Source organism: Colletotrichum aenigma (assembly GCF_013390185.1).
Source record: "Colletotrichum aenigma strain Cg56 chromosome Unknown KSG_Cg56_contig05, whole genome shotgun sequence".
In the NCBI taxonomy this organism is placed as follows: Eukaryota; Fungi; Ascomycota; class Sordariomycetes; order Glomerellales; family Glomerellaceae; genus Colletotrichum; species Colletotrichum aenigma.
In genome coordinates this window covers 3,119,020-3,137,528 of record NW_023500911.1, presented here as the reverse complement: position 1 = coordinate 3,137,528, position 18,509 = coordinate 3,119,020, and the positions used below count along the sequence as shown (strand labels likewise).

The 18,509-nt window shown below is 53.1% G+C and overlaps 5 protein-coding genes across 5 annotated transcripts; 3 read left to right on the top strand and 2 right to left on the bottom strand.

Moving 5' to 3' along the window:
- Positions 1-250: 250 nt before the first annotated feature.
- CGCA056_v008506 (Lactose regulatory protein LAC9) lies at positions 251-2,045 on the bottom strand (the record flags this gene model as incomplete). The annotated part of the gene is made up of 2 exons (XM_037323753.1): positions 251-1,156; positions 1,218-2,045. 2 exons carry the CDS (start codon positions 2,043-2,045, stop codon positions 251-253), a joined length of 1,734 nt encoding a protein of 577 aa, XP_037177682.1.
- A 5,327-nt stretch (positions 2,046-7,372) lies between these two features.
- Positions 7,373-9,191, bottom strand: nae1 (NEDD8-activating enzyme E1 regulatory subunit; the record flags this gene model as incomplete). The annotated part of the gene is made up of 4 exons (XM_037323752.1): positions 7,373-7,728; positions 7,783-8,092; positions 8,141-8,940; positions 8,999-9,191. 4 exons carry the CDS (start codon positions 9,189-9,191, stop codon positions 7,373-7,375), a joined length of 1,659 nt encoding a protein of 552 aa, XP_037177687.1.
- Positions 9,192-11,505: 2,314 nt separating this feature from the next.
- On the top strand, positions 11,506-13,420 carry FUS6-8 (Efflux pump FUS6; the record flags this gene model as incomplete). The annotated part of the gene is made up of 6 exons (XM_037323751.1): positions 11,506-11,615; positions 11,669-11,964; positions 12,019-12,187; positions 12,235-12,941; positions 12,997-13,217; positions 13,256-13,420. The coding sequence occupies 6 exons, from the start codon at positions 11,506-11,508 to the stop codon at positions 13,418-13,420; spliced, it is 1,668 nt and encodes a 555-aa protein (XP_037177684.1).
- Positions 13,421-14,188: 768 nt separating this feature from the next.
- CGCA056_v008503 (NADP-dependent 3-hydroxy acid dehydrogenase) lies at positions 14,189-15,373 on the top strand (the record flags this gene model as incomplete). Its single annotated transcript, XM_037323750.1, has 6 exons — positions 14,189-14,496; positions 14,583-14,755; positions 14,808-14,944; positions 15,009-15,064; positions 15,179-15,287; positions 15,341-15,373. 6 exons carry the CDS (start codon positions 14,189-14,191, stop codon positions 15,371-15,373), a joined length of 816 nt encoding a protein of 271 aa, XP_037177699.1.
- An 882-nt stretch (positions 15,374-16,255) lies between these two features.
- Positions 16,256-18,289, top strand: CGCA056_v008502 (E3 ubiquitin-protein ligase RNF216; the record flags this gene model as incomplete). The annotated part of the gene is made up of 1 exon (XM_037323749.1): positions 16,256-18,289. The coding sequence occupies one exon, from the start codon at positions 16,256-16,258 to the stop codon at positions 18,287-18,289; it is 2,034 nt and encodes a 677-aa protein (XP_037177688.1).
- Between the last annotated feature and the right edge of the window lie 220 nt (positions 18,290-18,509).

The window sequence follows — 18,509 nt, the reverse complement described above, 5'->3', positions numbered from 1 at the left end:
TACTGCTTATCGTGATCAACTGTTCGACTCGTAGAGAAAAAGGCCGTAGTAGTATAATATGCAAGTATTTCGATATTTATACAAACAGCTACTATGGCTGGTTGCCCAGCTGGCCAGCGTCCTCGCCGTCGTTGGTAGCCAATGCCAGGTTTTCACGCTAGACCTGAGGCCAAAAAGGGAATTGTGTACAGAGAAAGAGAGATCCATACGAATAGAGAAGAAGAAAAAGCCACCTCAGAGGCTTGCCCCTTTAGGGGCCGAAGAAGTTGCTATCCATCGGCGCGGCCTGGCCACCTATCATGCCGTACTCCATGCTCATCATCTGCTCATTGACATGGTATGGGGAAAATTCCACGCCCTGATCAGGACTGTGACCCCAATACATACCGTCTAGGTCCCAGAGACCATGCTGGTCAAGCATGCCCATTATGCCCATCCCCTCCGGCTCCAGTCCGATGGGTGACATGTGCAGCTCCGTCTCGGTCATCAGTAAGCCCTGCTCATTTCCAATAGCTTGCAAGGGGCTTTCTGACCGCATTGAGGGTTGTCTAGACGCATCATACATTCGCCACACCACCTCTCGGCTTCGGCGTGCTGCCAGGGACCAGTCCTCCATAGCCTCGAGAAGATCCAAGATCGTCTCGATCTGCTGGTGCCACTCGGAAACGCGTGGGCTATTCCACTGCCAGAACACACTCACAAGTGGTATCATAGCAGCCTGGTAGAGGAACCATACAGCGTTCCATCCGGACATTTGATTCCGAGTCCATTCTCGCGCAATGTCCTCGATCGTCTGCTTGGCGAGCTCACGGCACGTCTCAACAGCGTCAACATCTTGCTCTGCGACTTGGGAGGAAGCGACGCTGCTGGCAATGCTGAGCAGGACTGGTCGATGGAGAAGCATGCGGAGGTTTTGAAAGCGCCACTTCATAATACACCTGGCCATGTACAGTGGCTCTGCACAGGGATCGGTCGTCCTCAACAACCATGGCAGATTGCCATACCAGTTGACCAGCTGACCATCCAGATTGCAGCGATCTTCTTCCCGCAGCAAAGGAGATATTGCCAACATGTCTTGTATCTGAGTGGCTATCTTGCAGAACTTGATGTTCTCGATCAGGGGCAGAATACCGGCGTGCTGAGCAGAGTCTCGGGCCTACAAAGACAACTGTTAGCTCCTTTACCACGCTTGCGACGGCACTTAGTCGGTCACTTACTTGGTTGATTCCAAACTCCGGCGGCCGAATGTTGATCGCGGGCCCCCAACGGCCAAATGACGGCCGGCCCATCGTAGTGGTAGCCCAAGTGTCAAGACAGAACAAGCTCCACCATGTACGGCGCCGGGTTTCGGCAGCAGCAATGTCACTGGATCCCTGCGCCAGGCTCTCGCGATGAAGGCCAAGAGCACTCGCCATTCGAATTGCCGCACCGAGAACAGCGTTTGCCATGTTGGGCCTGTTGATATAGTGAAGATAGTAACCGCCAATTAGAGCCAAGGCCTGAACGCTCTCAATGTGGCTACTTCCAAAGGCATCTACTGGAAGATACTCCATGGCCCTGTTGTAATAGTTGATGTGATTGTAATCGTCCGACTTCATAGCCACGACACTGCCCATGGCAAAAACCATATTGAGCAGAGCCAGCCATGGTGCGTCAAATCGCTGGCCTTCGAGGTAGTCAGCACGGAACGAGGCTTCATCCAGCATGGGGACGAAAACATGGATGCGCTTGAAGTAGGCATCAATGAGGGTCTGTCCTTTCCACGACCAGGGGATGCGTTGAGTGTCCTTGGATATGGTGCCCCTTACTCGCGTAGTCGGGAAGTTGTGGGTGACTTCGACGCTGTGGAGCGGGGTGGTGAGAGAATTTCGCAGCGCGGGCTGAACTTTGAGCAAACACATTAGGGCTGCCTTGATTGACGAGGCGCCCAGGTAGGATGATTGCCGATCCACAGATAGGGAGAGTGCGTTGACGTCGTCGGCTTCAATGGGAATGGGGTCGCGGCCACGGCGTTCCTCATCCCACTCAGCGTTTCGCCCCGGCATCAATTCAAGACTGGTAAGACCCTGCTCAGAGCCTGAGCAGACAGGAGACTCGAGCTCTTGGGAGAGAGGAGACGCATGGAGAGGGGGAGAGGGAAGCGCGGTTGGGGTGTTATGAACGGGTCGTTCGAGGAGGCTCAGTAGCTCCTGGCGAGAGAGTGGCAGTAGAGATGGGACGTCTTGGCTTGGAAACAGGCGCTTCAAGATGGAGCGGCACTCTTCTAGGGACTGTGACAGCGCCTCGAGGGTCTTCCTCGAAGGAATGACGCGTTGCCTGTGCTTGTCATAGAAGCACCTTTTCGGCGCACGACTCGAGAGGCATTGGCCACATGGCTGTTGACCATCGCAGCGGCTGAGATAGAGTCAGATGGGTTCCAAATTGGTAGGTCTGGGCATCAATGCTCACATTTTTCGCCTCTTGCATTCGGCACATGCATGTGGGGTGGTGATTCGCTTAGAGCCCGTCGAGCCAGGTGTTTTCCCGTTGTCTTGGGGCTCATTTGAGGGTTTTCGCGGCGTGACGCCCTGAACTGAGGTACGCGGCTTGAGCAACGATCTAGAGGGAACGGGTGTGAACGTATGCTGAACATGTACTTACAAGTATGGAACATGCCACCTTGGTTAGGAACCGGAATTGAAGGAGCCATGCTCACCGCCGGCGACAAATGCTTCTTGCTTTGGAGTATCAGGTGCAAGGAGGCCGCTCAGCTTGAGGGCCGCGAGTAGAGGCAAAGAGAAAAACCCCGAGATAGCAAGCAGTACAGCTCTGGGAGACCTGCCTCGGTCGTTGCCTGCTGAGGGAGTAACAGGTTCGTTTGTGTTGAGTGAAGGCACTGGATGAACGGTTGGATCATGTCGGTTGAACCCAAATCTTATATATCTACAAGAGAGGCTAGTTGAGGAAAACCGGAAGACGCACGAGAAGTCCGGCAGCTATTCAGAGGACCGCCAGATCGGCAACATTGGGTGTGGAGAAGGTTGTCAGGGGTATATGTGAGCATGTATGACGAAGAAGGGCGATGGAACATTAATGCCGTGTCGGCTGGCCGGGCTGGGGCGAGTAAACCAAGCCTGAGGTGAACTTGAACGAACTGGCTTGTGGGAGGCACCCTTCGGGGGTTAGCCGGGGTGGAAGAAGATGGGGACGGAACAGGGATTAACCTAAGCCAATGCTAGCTGGGCCAGCCGAAGCGGTTGAATGCTGTATATTTGTTCCGGAACAGCGACGATGTGTGCCCATGTCGTAGGGGACGATCCACCTTTGAAGAGTGTGCGGTAGCCATCACGGCTAGCGAGGTGGGTTGAAATGTTGGTGTGTTGTTACCAGGTCTGGTCGCCCAAGATGCTGGGCTATTCTCATGCGAAGGCTGGCTGTGATGGCACAAAGCGCATGTACGATGTTTGGTATCGCCCGTCTTGAGTTGCTGAGATCAGGAACATGTTCAAGCAACACGGCGGTATTCACGCAAAAGAAGGTGGGACGGGTCGTACGGATCCATGACTACGATTGGGTATGGCTGTGAGTGTTTAATATCGGATGCGGAGAAGAAGGGTACGTATGTGTAGAAAATGTGGTTGGGTCCACTCGATGGAAAGTCGGAAAGTCGGTTGAAGAGCTGATTGGGGCTTGGAAACCTGGAGAAGTTGGAGCAGGGACGAACATTCGTTCGCATGACCAGCCGTGTGAGGGGCCCAAAAAAAAAAAAAAAAAAAAAAAAAAAAAAAAAAAAAAAAAAAAAAAAAAAAAAAGGAAAAAAGAGAGGGTGTTTGGAAGGACATGAAGGGGACTCCAACCCAGGAAAAGCAACAGCCACTTGGAGAGGGGGTGGTAAGGTGATACTGAGGGGTATCTCAGGCAGGCTACCTTAGGTACCTACCTGACCTACCGTTCCCGATGGCATTGGCGATGCGATGTGATGAATTTGCCCATGACAGCCGTTAACCATTCACTGGTGGGGAAATCTCAATCGGGCGGGGCCGTGGCGGAACACCACGACGACACAGGTACGGTCCACGGATACCACACCTGTGCTTGATTAAGGTCAGGCTGCCCCACACTTTCCGCCGTCCGAAGTGAAGTAAGGTACCTTACCGAGACTCTGAGCGCCGACGGGACCTCGGGACCTGACGGGACCTGACCTGGTGAAGTTCTCCAGGCACTATGTATTTCCATCCCTCCGCTTCACCTCCATAAGGTACGTAGAGTCGAGTCCTCAATTCCTGCATCTCTCCAATATGTTGCCACACCTCAGTCTCGCGATAGCCAGCAGGACCGCGCCGCCGATCCAGGGTAGACCCCAGCGATGCCCCTGCTTCTCCAAACCACCCCACAACCTAAAGGTTATTGAAGAAAACGAACGATTGACAGAACAGATCATCTACTATCCACGGAGACATGAGGGTAGGGTGTCAAGACCAAAGAAGAAGAAAATAAAAAGTGTCAATTCGAAATTACCCTCAGACACATCAAAACCACAAGCAGCCCATAATCGCGGCTGTGCACGATTGTCCAACTAAGATCCTCCACAACGGAGAAACGGCCCTGCTGCAACCACCCGGGACGCATAATATCCCATCCAGTAGCGAATCTCGTTGACCACACTGGCGAACACACAAATGAAGCGGCCCATGATCCCGCCGCGTCTTCCTGTTCACTTCAACTAAGGTACCCGGGAATTGCGAACTCTACCGGCCGTCCCATGACCCATTCTCTCCCTCCTTAGTATCCACCCCCATTGGCACAAGCTGTTTCTCTCCCAGTTTTGTCCCCCCAATTACTTCCTCTTAGCGCCCCTCGTCCCTGCACTTCACATCACAGATGTGCAGGACCAGATTTAAGTGCTCGGCTACGAGATGTGGCGGACAATGCTCGGAGGACCCACGTTGCATGCAAGGAACATCAGGTAGGTATCCGTAGTACAGATGCCTCACCTGTCTTCTGCGCATAGATTGTCTGGTCGACACGTTGGCTGGCAACCCTGCAACGCCGTCATCTTCAACGAGACGGGAAAATTGTGCCTGGCCTGGAACTTCTCCCGGCGAACCGCGCCGTGACCATTGCCATGCACACCTACAGAGAGACACAGACGCACATACCCCAGCTTTTCCTCTGCCGCCCGCTATCCGCTAACGGGAGGCAATTGCCTGAAGTTAATCGACTGCCCTCCTTTACCCGGCAGATGATCCAATGCACCTCTTTCACATGCGGTCTAGCAGACAGACAGTAACAGCCGTCAAACAGCGCGTAGGCCTGCTCAACCGGCTACATCTCTCGCTTCTGCGCCCGAGTGGTCATGTGTTAACGTGCATCCGCCCGTCCCTGATCCTCGGTCTGGAACAACAGCGTTGTCAGACTCAATGCGTAAAGTTGATTGGGGATGCGTTGTGTCTCGACGTCGCATCGTGCGACGACTGCCCGATTACCTCCCCACATCCTCGCGTCTTTCGGTCGACTTGGGAAGGAGACAAGCAGATTTCCATGCAAATGTTGGCTACCATGGCTGGGAAGACTCGGCCAGCTGCTGATGCTCCGTGGAAGTCTACACGTCCTGTCGTTCAGTCTGTGAGCTTGTTTATCCACGGCCCCAACCCTAATGCTGTCCATACGCATTCATTCTTCATCTTCCTCAGCCCTCCCCTACGGCTTCTGCCTCTTCTCTCTCCCCATCTACCCTTCACATAGCGGCAACTCTACAGGCTCAGAGCGCGGATATTATTGGAGGCTGTGTTGCTAGACGTGTTTCTCGGCAGATGCTGCGAACTCCATACCGCAACATCCATTAAATCTTGAACGGTGTCGATGATGTCAACAAAGTACCGGGGCACCACCAAGCAACTCACAAGGCTGTGTCCGTAATACCTCGTTAATGACGGGGTAGACAGGGGTCTAGCGACTATCAAAAGTTGATGTCCATGCAATTCCACATGCCCCATGTCAAGAGGTTCTGGTTAATACTGGCCATCGGACCTAACGACCCGTCCGAGTCTCTTCTCCTTCCCTAGCTGCATCCTTCCTGTGAGAATGAAAAGTCACGGGTGGTCAGGACAGGGGTATATGTATGTCTGCGCGCGAATGAGCTTTGGCTTGCTGGATTCAAAGGTACCTATGCATTGTTGCAACTAATAGCTTGATCTGACACTGACAAATTTCCTTTTGGTGGCATCTGGAATAATTCAGATCACTTTGCAGTCTCCATTCTCAAGACGGCTTAAGCTCACAAGACCCAAGCAACAGCGTCGACCGCGGAGATTTTGCATGTCTATGACACTGCCCATCACTTCGGGAGACTCGTTTGTACCTATCGCAAGGCACTCGAAGTCAACGTACCCCGCCCGTTTGAGAACCCCATGAGAACTCCTGGATAGGAGGTCGCTCTCAAGTTGCTGGAACGATATCTTGCAGAGGGCATTGGGTGGTCAGCAGAGCTAGCATAGGGCAACGATGATAGGGCAACGATGACAAGACGGTTTGGTGCCCGTCGGGCATTTTCACTTTTCCTTCTTCGTTCCTAGAGACTTAGATCAGAGGTTGTTGCTGGGCGTGGGAGGCATCCCCTCTGCTTGCCCACTTGGTCTCCATCGTCAGCAGCAGAACAAGACTCGTCACTGGGTGCCCTTTAAAGCCAAACGACACAGGATTGCTGACTTGAAAATTGGGATTCTGACAATACCTGCACGGAATCTAACTGTGCGTGATAAATCGCAAGTATGTGAACGACACACATTGTGTGAGGCCTGCCATTCAAGTTACAAACTTATATCTCACGGGGAAGCCGCTATTCGGCTCCCAACTCTAAGCCCCCTTCACAGTCACATTCTCAGAAACAACACTTACACCTCTCTACTAGACCATACGTCCGAACTCCGGCAGTATTGATGCCCTTTGCGCCGGTCGAGCCCACCATCCATCCCCCAGCGTTCCACCCAAATCCTGACTGCAAGGGACTGCGGTCCGACGAGATCCACGTCCTTCCCCAGGCCCCCCACACGCTCAACCGGGTCTTTCGAATTAGTTGTTGAAGGGTTGCATTCCCCTGCCCTGCACAACAGTTTTGTGCACCACACATGCAAGAGTGCCGTCTTCACGCCGAGCCCAGAAGCCTAAATATCTCAGCGACCAGGGTTTTTCTCACACTACTAGTTGGACGTTCCCTAATGCCAGGAGACCCTTCCCTCCGAGATCTGCAAGCCCGACGCTGAAGTCCATAGGGTGATTGTGCATGTTTTCGTCTACCCCTCCAAATGCATGTATGCCGGTCGAAGGGTGCCATTGATTGCGATGCGTGCTGAAGTGGCAAGGGAGGTCGGCAGAGTGGAAAGCTTTCCCGGGTCTAGAAGCGAAGTACCTGGGTCCGGCTCACAATGCCGTCGAATATGCACGTGTTCTCTATTGGGATGTACTGATTCGTGATTATCTTGATCGTCTCCTGGGCCACCATGCCACCTGCCGTGGCGGAGACGTTGTGAAGTTCTCCGCCACGAGCACGGGACACCTCGTGAGCGGCTTCGATGACTCGTTTGTTGCCATCAGCATCTGGCAAGATTTTCTGGACGAATGCCATAATGTCATCCGGTGTGGCCGAAGATGTATGAGATGTTGCGTGGAGAGCAAGATATATTGGCAGAAGCGAAAGAGGCATCGGCATCGACGGGTCCTTAGCCAGCTCATCGTTGGCAAATTCCTGTTCTGTCAATGGTTCAGCTGTGGCACCTCTGAAGTAGACAACGGTGCTATACTTACGAGCTACGCTTCTTAGTTGGCCGTCCCCGTCAGTTGCAGGGATGATTAACTTGATGAAAGCGGCATTTTTGCAAAACACGTCAACTTCAGCTGGGTCAACGCTTTCGCCACAAGGGTTTTGGCGAATAATGCTCAGAACCTCAGCGGCGTCCTTGCGAGCCTTGTCCTTGTAGATGTTTTGTAGCTTGATGTAGACGCTCGATTGGGCCTTCATGTCCGGAAGACCGCCGGGCAGCGGCAGACATTTGTGCTTCTCGTAGAAGCTGCGAACTGCAGCGGCAATGACCCAGAAACTTGATGTTGATTCCAACTGTGACTAGGTGAGCACCGATTCCTATGCGGTTTATTCCGTCCGTACCTCGTTAGTGTGCTGGTACTCAAACACCTGCTTTACAGCACTGGGCAGGGATGGCTGCGAGATGGTTTTCAAGACCGCAGCGACAGCCTCTTCAAAGTTTTCCTCGCCACCTTCTGCGTTATCGACCCTGGCAGCGTTGGCCACCATCTTGCGGAACTCGACTTTCTCCTTATAGTTGGTGGGCGGCACGTCATCATGGGTTGATCTCCACACTTTGAGGTAATGTAAAAGAATCACTACGAACGGCAAGTGACCGTGCTCGTGGTTATCAAGGCCGTCGATATCCTTGGTCATGTTCTCGGCAAAAGCCGTCAGTTCTTCCCAAGGTGTCAGAAGACGCAAGTCCGTGGTGGCAGTTGCATCTGGGTGAGTGTCAACGATGGGGTAGACGCCAGGGAGACGTAGCCTAAAGTAAGCGTAAAACCCCGCTGAGTGGATGGCGATGAGTGGCGTCTTGCGTTCTCGGCTGTAGGACTCGAGTGCGTTGAGATGTTCGGGTCTGATGGGCAGCGCAAACAGGATGATTGTGAAAGGGCTGTCACTGCCTAGAACTTCTCCAAGTTCCAGGGTTTCCTGTTCCTGTAGTTGGCACATGAGCTCCTTGATATGGTTCATTCTGTGGTAGCTCACCGAGTTCCGAGGATGCCAATCACCCTCCACTTCTGGGTTGAGCTCAAGAAGTAGCTCGGTGCAGCACTGTGCACGAGACTTACCCAGTGAGCTCTCGTCAAGGAAAAAGTTGACACCCAGATCAGCCTCAGTCACGGTAGTGTCGTCGGCGATGGTGAATTTTCCGATACCTGAGTTCGATCAGTTGCCCTTTTCGGCTCCAAAGAGGTATAGTCACATGATGCCTACCTGGGAGAACAAGATTCTTCAGTGTTTCTACGCCTATAGTCCCCGAGCCGGAGTTGACCAGCAGTACATTGGCTGACTCCAGAGCAGCCTGGCCGCTGGCGGCCCATAATCTGAGCTGGCGATCATACTTCTTTTCCTTCTCTGAAGGAACAGAGAGGCAGGGCAGAGCTTGACCGGCGATGGTATCAGTCATATTGGACTGTACGCCACAGAGGATCGAACGATCTGGGAGGGTTGTCCGCTTATGTTGTGACGCTGACAGACGGAACTTGAAGGCTGTGAAGACGTCCAGGTACCGTTGCCGCGAGATGTCTCCGCTGAGATGAGTAGAAGGCCGACTGATCCGCTTGGTTGACCTGGCTGGGTGATGCGAAACCAATTCGAAGAATAGCGTCTGTGGTAATCCGATTGCACTTGCCTGCCTAAGGTAGCAGGGTAGGTAAGTAAGGTATGGAGCGTTTGCTGAGGTAGTCACTAGTGTACGCGAGGTAGGCACCTACAGGGCTCGGCACGTCCCAGAAAGACTGGTCAGGGAATGCTTACATAACAGCAATCCGAGCTGGACCTAGGTAAGGTAGGTACACCCGGCGACCCCGGTAGGTGGCCGTGCCGGGAGCTTGAGGTGGCTTCACTCTTTCGGAAGTGTGGCAACTATCTTCCGGGCGTGACAGCGGGCCCAGGTCTCGTCTTGTCAGTCTTCCACGAGTGCTATCTCGTCTATTCTAGACAGGAAATCAAGCTGAAATCGGGAAATAAGCAAAATGGGGAGGTAAGTCAACTTTCATGTTCACCTTCATTTTCGCTTTCGTGCCCGCGGGAGAATTTTCTTGCCGCCCTTCACGTCCTGCTGTTGTCTCCATCCGTCCCCTTTTTTGCTTGCCCCTTGCAAGTGCTCCGATAGTACTGTTTAGCAGAGAGGGAGCTCGGCCGCCCTACTTGGTAGAAAATTTCGACTCACGCACCTTTCACCAGGCGCCCGATGCCACAGAGACACCGCCATCTCCATGAATGTCTTCTGCGCAAAAGCAATCATGCTCGCCTAGGTGGGAAGGTGTATCTTGTCGTCTTGACATTGATGCGGAATAGGTGCATACACGTTCAGATGCTGGCTGACACCGAAACGAAGCCGACTAGAACCTCCAGGGCTTCCGGGATATTGCCCAAGGATTGAGACGCTCAACGAAACGTTGTTCAACCTTCAGCCCGCATTCTCCAATTCATTCCTCGCGCATGCATGCCCACTAGGGCGTCTACCCATATTGTGGCTCGGTGTCTCTGATGCGCGCTGCGCCTTGCTTTGGTTGGCCCCCTTTTTGTTATGCCGGCGTTTGGTGCATCATCACGTTGCCAGCAGACACCGACCCCGATCTCCAATGACCTCCGACGCTAGGTTCGGTATTGAGGCTCGTGGACCACAAGAGTCGGCTTCCCCACAAGATGGCAAGAACGAGACCCGTGGTTGGATTCAAGGGAACCGACCACTGGCATGTTGCATTGGCTCAAGTCGAACCTAGACCGTGCCTGTCGCCCACAACTTCAACGGCGCGCGGCTCGAGGTCTTGACTACTTAGCATTCCTCATCTGTAATCAAAACATGCTGGCCCCGAGCGAGAACTACGAGACGCCGAAAGTAGTGAGCGCCTGCAATCTTGACGACCTTCTTCTTTTTCCTCTTCTTGTGTTCCTCTCGGTTGGCTTCGCCCTTGCGTACACTGGCCTTGCGCCTTGTCTCACAACTGGTCTCAGTCTCTGGGGTCGGCGTGGCGCGCCGGCTCCACGCCGTCTTCGCCCACGGAATCAGCTTACGGCCGGCAGCGTCGGGCGAGAGACAAACGAATAGGGCCATGAGCCGCGAATACAGACACACTAGGAGGTTGATTGCCCAGAGACGGTGGTTAAATTATGTGACTTGCCTCGGGGCGTAGTTCGGAGCTAGTGGATCAAATGCGAATGCATTCTGAACGCCGAACATGCTTTTTCGTGCGGTCCTGTTTCCATTTGTCGCTCCGAACGCCGACTCGTTTTTTCCTTGCGTTCGGAAATGGCACCATCTATCTAACTGTCTTTTTAATCGCGGTTCTCCGTTGAGTCGTGTCTGCTCTGTCGTGTTTGCTCGCTCCTCGACGCGCCTCCCAAGCGCCATCCACTCGCTGTTCCGCCCATCTCAACGCCGCGGCATTCTTCACTATGAGTTGTGCTGTCCTGCCGCCAACCGCTGTACCTGTTTATCACGAGTCGTCGTCGCCGCAAATGGTCCGAGCCAAAGGACCTACAGCCTGACGTTGTGGTGCTGTCCTTTCCATCGGAGAGGTTGCCCTGCCCTAGCACAGTTGGCTTTCGTCTCTCTTGTTAGAAAGCTCCAAGCCTGCCGATGCTGTCGCCAAACGCCATATATATACCGCATATTGTACTCACGATCGATCGACAAGCTTTCCTTATCAGAACACTCAAACGCTCTATCGGACGGCCTGTCAGGCAAGCCTGAGATCACTGTCACTTAGGTAGCGATGGGTCACTTGAGGGGCGATGTCGAGACCACCAAGGCGGAGACGTTGCCGAGGCATCAATATCGCGATGCCTCCCTGCCAGCATGGAGATTTTGGTTACTGAGTGTCGGGTGTGTAACTTTCGTCCGCATCGCCTGTGTCTCCATTACTGATCAAGAGCTAGACTTTGCCTTGGCCTTTTTCTGTCCATGTTGGACTCTTCTATTGTTGCCACGAGTCTGTATACGATCGGCGCAGAATTTGAATCCATGGGTCTCATCAACTGGGTCGCGTTGGCTTACACGCTCACCTATCTGAGTTGTGCAGTACTGTTTGCTCGAGTCTCCGATGTTGTCGGGCGTCGTAATGCTTTCTTGGCAAGCTTCGTCATCTTCTTCTGCTTCTCCCTTGGCTGCGGCTTTTCTCAGAACCTTGAGCAGTTGATCGCATGCCGCGCACTACAAGGCCTAGGCGGCTCTGGTATGCTGAACACATTGTATTCTCACCGGAAAAGAAACTAAGTGACTGCAACAGGTTTGTACTCCATTACTATGATCATATTCCCAGAGGTTAGCCCGAAGCATCTGCGCCAGCATATCGCCAGCCTCGTAGGAATGGTGATCGCTAGTGCTGGTGTTCTTGGACCCGTACTTGGCGGCATCTTAACGCATTACACCTCTTGGCGATGGATTTTCTGGATCAAGTAAGTCTACTCATAGCCATAGCGGGCTGGCGCTAAATTGCTACTAGTGGTCCAGTTGGATTTGTATCCATGGTCGTTTTCTACTTGACTTGGCCTCAGGCTAAGCACCTCCCAAGCCTGCAACGTCGAACTTGGAAAGAACTAGACTTTGTTGGGTCCTTCCTCCTCGTGGCTGGCTCCGTGCTCGTTGTTTTCTCGTTTCAAAACGTTGGCTCGGATGGAGACAAGTGGCATCGGGCTATTTTCATAGTCCCAGTCACTGTAGGTGTCTTCTCCTTCATCGCCTTGGTGGGCTGGGAGACACTTGTAGCTCGGTTCTGGGACAAGCGCGTTATGGCGGCAATTCCGATTCGACTGCTAAGAAACCACGTGTACGTCGCTGCTATGCTGCACACTATGTTTTTGGGATTTCCGTACCTGCTTGTTGTCTACGCCTTCCCTGTTCACCTGCAGATCGTCAACAACAAAAGCTCCTTGCTCGCCGGCATACTTCTCCTGCCGATGCTAGGATCCGTCGCTCTAGGCAGTACTCTTGGCGGCCTGGTGAGCAAGAACAGAAACCTTCTCTTTGAGACACTGTTCACCGCAAGTTGTTTCATGACGCTGGGGTGCGGACTGTTAACAACATTATCACCGTCGGTCGAGCTGGAGCCGAAGGCACTAGGTTTTTTAACCCTGATCGGCTTCGGATTTGGATTGTCAGCAACGTCGGCCACTATCCTTGGCACAACAGAATCCGAGATTCCGGACCATGGTAAGTGCCGCGTCAGCCCTGCACCTCTTCTATCTCCGCTTCTGACAGAGCACAGCTGCAGCCCAGGGAATCATCGCACAAGTCCGTATTCTCGGCGGTAGTCTAGGAATTGCGGCGTCGACGGCGATCTTAGGCACTCATATGAGAGAAGAGCTGGCAGGAGTCCTAGGACCAGGCCAGTTGTCAACGATAACTGGAGCGGGGACGAGCCTGACGGAGGCGCAAGCTATGGCTGTCCGACAGGTGTACGCAGACTCATTCCAACAAGACATGAAGGTTGGTTCCATCTTATCAGGCGTGGCAATACTGATCAGCTTGGGAGCCTATCGCCGAAATCGGATTTCGATCGAAGAGCAGCGACAACTGCACATCAAGACAGAGATGGAGAGGAGAAGAAGGGCGTCGGCAGCGACGACGCTCGTGTCTTCAACAGATTGAATTTGGATAAGGCTGGCTGGTCTGGTTTTGGCGTACGATAGATGACACATAGATTGGCGAGCCCGGCGGCAACGCATGATGAATAGACATGACAGTGCATTCTTTACTGTGGGTTTCCATACGCACTCTTCTACTGATGAGCAGCGGGAGTCTTGGACAGCAGGGGCGGGGGAAGTAAATGCCGCCAAGTTCGACGTTGCCTTGCACTCATCGTCCCATTAGCGGGCGCTTGGTATGACGAGCAGCTTCAGAAGACGACACGCAATGTGGTATTGCCTGGCCCCTAAGTACCTGCGCCAAAGCGCGACGAAGTTCTCTTTACTCCTTTTCTGGTCGTTTACAGCGGTGAAAATAAAATGAAAATGAAAATGAAAATGAAAATGAACGACCGTACCCAAGTTCTATAATAAAAGCACACGCCTCGGATAGAAATGATGCAATCGCGTTCCCCCGCCGGTTATCGGGCTGTTGAAACCCCGCATAGTGGGGCTTATCCATTCCGTCCGCCGTATCGTCTTTCTACCATCTGCTTCCCCTCGTCTTATCCGTCTCTTGACAGTCGGAAACGTGCTAAGAATCATTCGTCCCTGAGGTTACACGCTGCCTTGGCCTAAGGGTTCAAATCAACATTTTAAAGTCGGCCCTTACTTTTAAGTCCCGAGTTTTGCAATCTCCCTTCCCTCCTCCTCTGGCTCTTACACATGAACCGCATAGTCTGCTCGCTGTCTTCTACGCTCTGCTCTCGTCAACACCTTCGTCTATCGCCCACCTTCCAGACCATCTTCAACAAGAGCCACATCAGAACCATCATGTCTGCCACCGCTGCCGCCAGACGCCTTGAGGGCAAGACGGTGCTTATCACTGGCGCCTCCAGTGGTATTGGAAAGAGCACTGCCTTTGAATACGCGCGGACGTCGCCTCATAACTTGAAACTCATTCTCACAGCCCGTCGTATCGACAGTTTGAAAGAGATCGCCGCAAAGATCAACGAGGAAGTCGGAAATGGCGTCAAGATTCATCCTGTCAAATTGGACGTGAGCAACCCGGAGGAGGTCCGCCAACTTGTGCCCAACCTACCCGAGGATTTCAAAGACATCAGCATCCTGGTGAACAACGCGTAAGTCCCCACCCCTGATATTTTAACAGCTTTCCCCATGGTCCTCGCGGTTGCAGTCATTGAGTAAGACTGATGTTGGCATGCAGAGGTCTCGTCAAGGGCGTCGCAAAAGCCCCTGAAATTGCCGAGGAAGACATCAATGTCATGTTCGCAACCAACGTCACTGGTCTTATCAACATCACCCAGGCCATCCTGCCCATTTTCAAGTCGAGGCCCGACGGTGGCGCCGGTGACATTATTAACATTGGCTCTATTGCCGGTAGGTAGAACTGGTCCATAGGGTTGAGAACTTTGTTGACGTAAAACCACAGGTCGCGAGCCCTACCCGGGTGGTTCTATTTACTGTGCCACCAAGGCTGCTGTGCGTAGCTTTACGGACAGTCTGAGAAAGGAGCTCATTGCCACTCGCATCCGCGTCATCGAAATCGATCCCGGACAGGTTGAGACTGTACGTCCCCGACTCAAGGCGGAACGCCAAATGCCTGCCGGCTCCTTTTCTAACCCAAACTTAGGAATTCTCCGTCGTCCGCTTCTATGGTGACAAGTCCAAGGCCGACGCCGTCTACGCGTAAGTGAATAGCCTCGGAGTCTCCACGGCTTTCGTCGATGTTCTTTCCAAACATCTCAGACGCTCCCCCATCTGGAGTTGGTATAGACTGAGCTGACGATCGCCTGGGTACAGCGGCTGCGAGCCTCTGACTCCCGACGACATTGCCGAAGTAGTCGTTTTTACCAGCACGCGCCGGGAGAACGTGGTTGTGGCAGACACCCTCATCTTTCCCCAGCACCAAGTAAGTCAATTAATGAAGGCAAATCGTCAATGGCTCGACTGATATGCTACTAGGGTGCTGCTGGTATCCTCCATCGCAAGTCTTGAAAGTAATCCGCAGTACTGGGGATATTTAATCGAGAAAGCTTAGCGTTACTTAGCATTGGCGACCTAGGCGAAGTTGATGAGCCTGAACTCGTTGAGTTAAGCAACTGCATAGATAGATTCAACTAACTTGATAATGAGGAATTGGGTATCCATTTCCAAATGATAAATCAGCAGTAAGAGGCCATGGCGATGTGCTCGATGCTGCAAAGAGCCCTTAAAAAAATGTGCGAATGCAAGCTCGGAAAGATGTCCGATAATGCGCTTTTCCGTTACTCGACAACGTGTGTAGGCACATACCTTAAGGTACCGAAATACTTACGCACGCCTCCCCGCCCGGGTCACGAAAGTAGGTACGCAGTATGGTACCTAATTAGGTATCTGAGTAAGGTAGGTAGGTACTGATTTGCCGCCTCCTACCCAGCCCAGAGGAACACCTGCCCACCGACCGCCTGGCCGAGACTCCCCGCAAGCACGTTGCGCATCGGCCTAAGGTAGGGGGTCCACGGGTAACGTTTGGGACACTCAAGTGCCCTAGTAGGTACCTTCGGGTAAAGGTAGTCCCCAAAGAGGCGACAGCAAATTAAGCAAAGACAACGACATCCCCTAGACCGCCTCTTTAACTATTGTCAACAGTCCTCATGCCCCTCTCCTGACTCTTTACCTACACACCTTGCTTCCACGACGACTGCCTAGCTCGACAACCCCTCAGCTGTGTCCATGCCGCGCGCGGTTGGCATATTGCTCTCAGTCGCACCGCATCAATCTGCTCTGATCCCAATGTCAATGCAACTTCGTTGACACCTACTTCGTCGGTCCGATTCAACCGCGTCGCAGTACTGCTTTCGCGCCATGCAAAGCCTACCACGGCCATGAGCAATCGAAATGGGCTTCACGACCTTCCTCGGCTCCTCCACCGAACGAGTGCATTCTCCTCGCACAAAGCCTTCGGCTCCTTCATCCACCGACAAAGTCGACAACATTCTGAATGTTGACTCGGACGTGACCGAGGACACCACCTCTCACAATGGTTACATCTACGACGAATCACACCTGTGCAGTCTGCCAGCCGACTGCCCCGATATACGCGAACTTAATAACAGTTTGGTGGCCCTGGCCGCCGTGTTTCCCGACGTCCAGATCCAGGTTTTCCGCGAAATGCTTTCCAACTTCGACCAAGAGTCCAGGCTTGCCGTAGTTGCCGACGCCCTTCTGAAAAACCGTGTCGCCTGGGTCAAAGGTCGCTGGAGAGTCGCCAGTCATCAGCGCACAGAGCCCCAAAGGCACGAAAAAGACCTAGGAGAACCAAAAAACCTGCTGGTTCCCCGTGTCGAAACATTTCGAGCCTCTGACTACAAGCAGGCCGTTCAAGCCTTGGCCTGGCACGAGTTCAAGGGTCTCTCGCGATCCACTATCAACGCTGTCCTTGCGGAATCCAACTATTCATATCTCGAAGCACGCAAAATCCTCGTGTCTCTCTCGTCGAAGTCCTGGCGTTTTACCATATCCTCTCTTTTCCTCCGGAGGAAGCCTGTGGCATCTGTCGACGCCGAGAACCATCCCCTAGTAGTCTGGAAGTCAACCGGACAGGGCGCTATCGTGCCGTCTTTGAAAGCTACGGGAAATGCCGAACTGGACGGCGAATTGTATCGTCATCTAATCCAACCACTGAAGGAGAGGGCCAGGCAAACGCAGGAGGAAAAAGACCACGGTTATGCCCTTCTACTGAATAACGAACAGGCCGAGGAGGTTCACGCCTATCACGAATGTGCTTGCTGCTTTACCGAGTCCACCTTCGAGGAATTCACGAACTGCAATGCGGATGGCCACATGCTATGCTTTCGTTGCGTTCAACATTCCATCAAAGAGGCTGTTTTTGGCCAGGGTTGGCACAGCAGCATCGATATAGATTCCGGCACGCTCAGATGCCTGGCGGTCGAAGGGGACGGATGCTCTGGCTTTATCCCGTACGATCATATGCGCCGCGCAATGCTAGAGGAGAAGAAAGGAGCAGAAATCCTCCACAAGCTCGACCAACGTTTGGCGGAAAACAGCCTGCTGGCATCGAACTTACCGCTCATCCGGTGTCCATTCTGCGAATATGCCGAAGTTGATGACATCTACCTGCCGGCTTACGAGACACGATTAAGCGTTAGGCTTGACAGCCTTCTTAGCCTTTTACTAATTTTACTTTGCATCCTAACGGTGCCCTTCATTCTCCCCATAATATTACTCTCATCAGTCGTCTGTCTCTTGGTCAGCACCGAGCGCACGTTGGGCGACTACCTCGTAATTCAATGGAAACTCGCTCTCGGTCGCCATCGAAGGCGGCGTCGCGGACTGAAGTTCACTTGTCAGAACCCTGATTGCAACAAGAATTCTTGTCTATGCTGCTCCAAAGCGTGGACAGACATTCACGTGTGCAACGAGTCATCCTTAGTTGCGCTGCGTACACAAGTGGAGCAGGCCATGAGCATGGCCATCAAACGAGTCTGCCCGCGTTGCCATACGTCCTTCGTCAAGAACTCAGGCTGTAACAAACTTACCTGCCCTTGCGGATACAAGATGTGTTACGTATGCCGCAAAGACATCGGGGGCATGAATGGCGAGGGCGAAGGTTACCGGCATTTCTGTGATCACTTCAGGCCTGATGGCGACCCGCGACCATGCACTGAGTGCACGAGGTGCAATTTATGGGAGAGTGAGGATACGGACTTCGTGCTGAGGCACGCGAAGGAGGAGGCCGAGGCCAAGTGGCGGGAGATGGAGAACCGGGAGTTGAGTGGTGCAGAGAAGGCTTTTTTGGAGACGGGCTTCGCTAGGAATGGAGTCTCGTCGGTCGAAAGTTGCATCAAGAACGGACGATTGCCGACCTTGGCCGAAGTGTGCGACTTTATAGTCGAAACCAGCTTCGTCTGACGTCCGGCCAGTGAGTGGTTTACAGATCACCCACATTGTTGCCTGGTTAGACAAGCTCCTGAAGAACACCACTTCCGTGGTTTGGGCCGAGACAGGGCGACTTGAAATTCAATGGTTGTCCCACTTTTGGCTTGCAGGAGCACATCTAGTCGTCGTGATGTAGGAATGGCACCTTCTGCCAGCCAGCCGTCCCAAGCGGGATGCCCAATAGGGGTTGGGA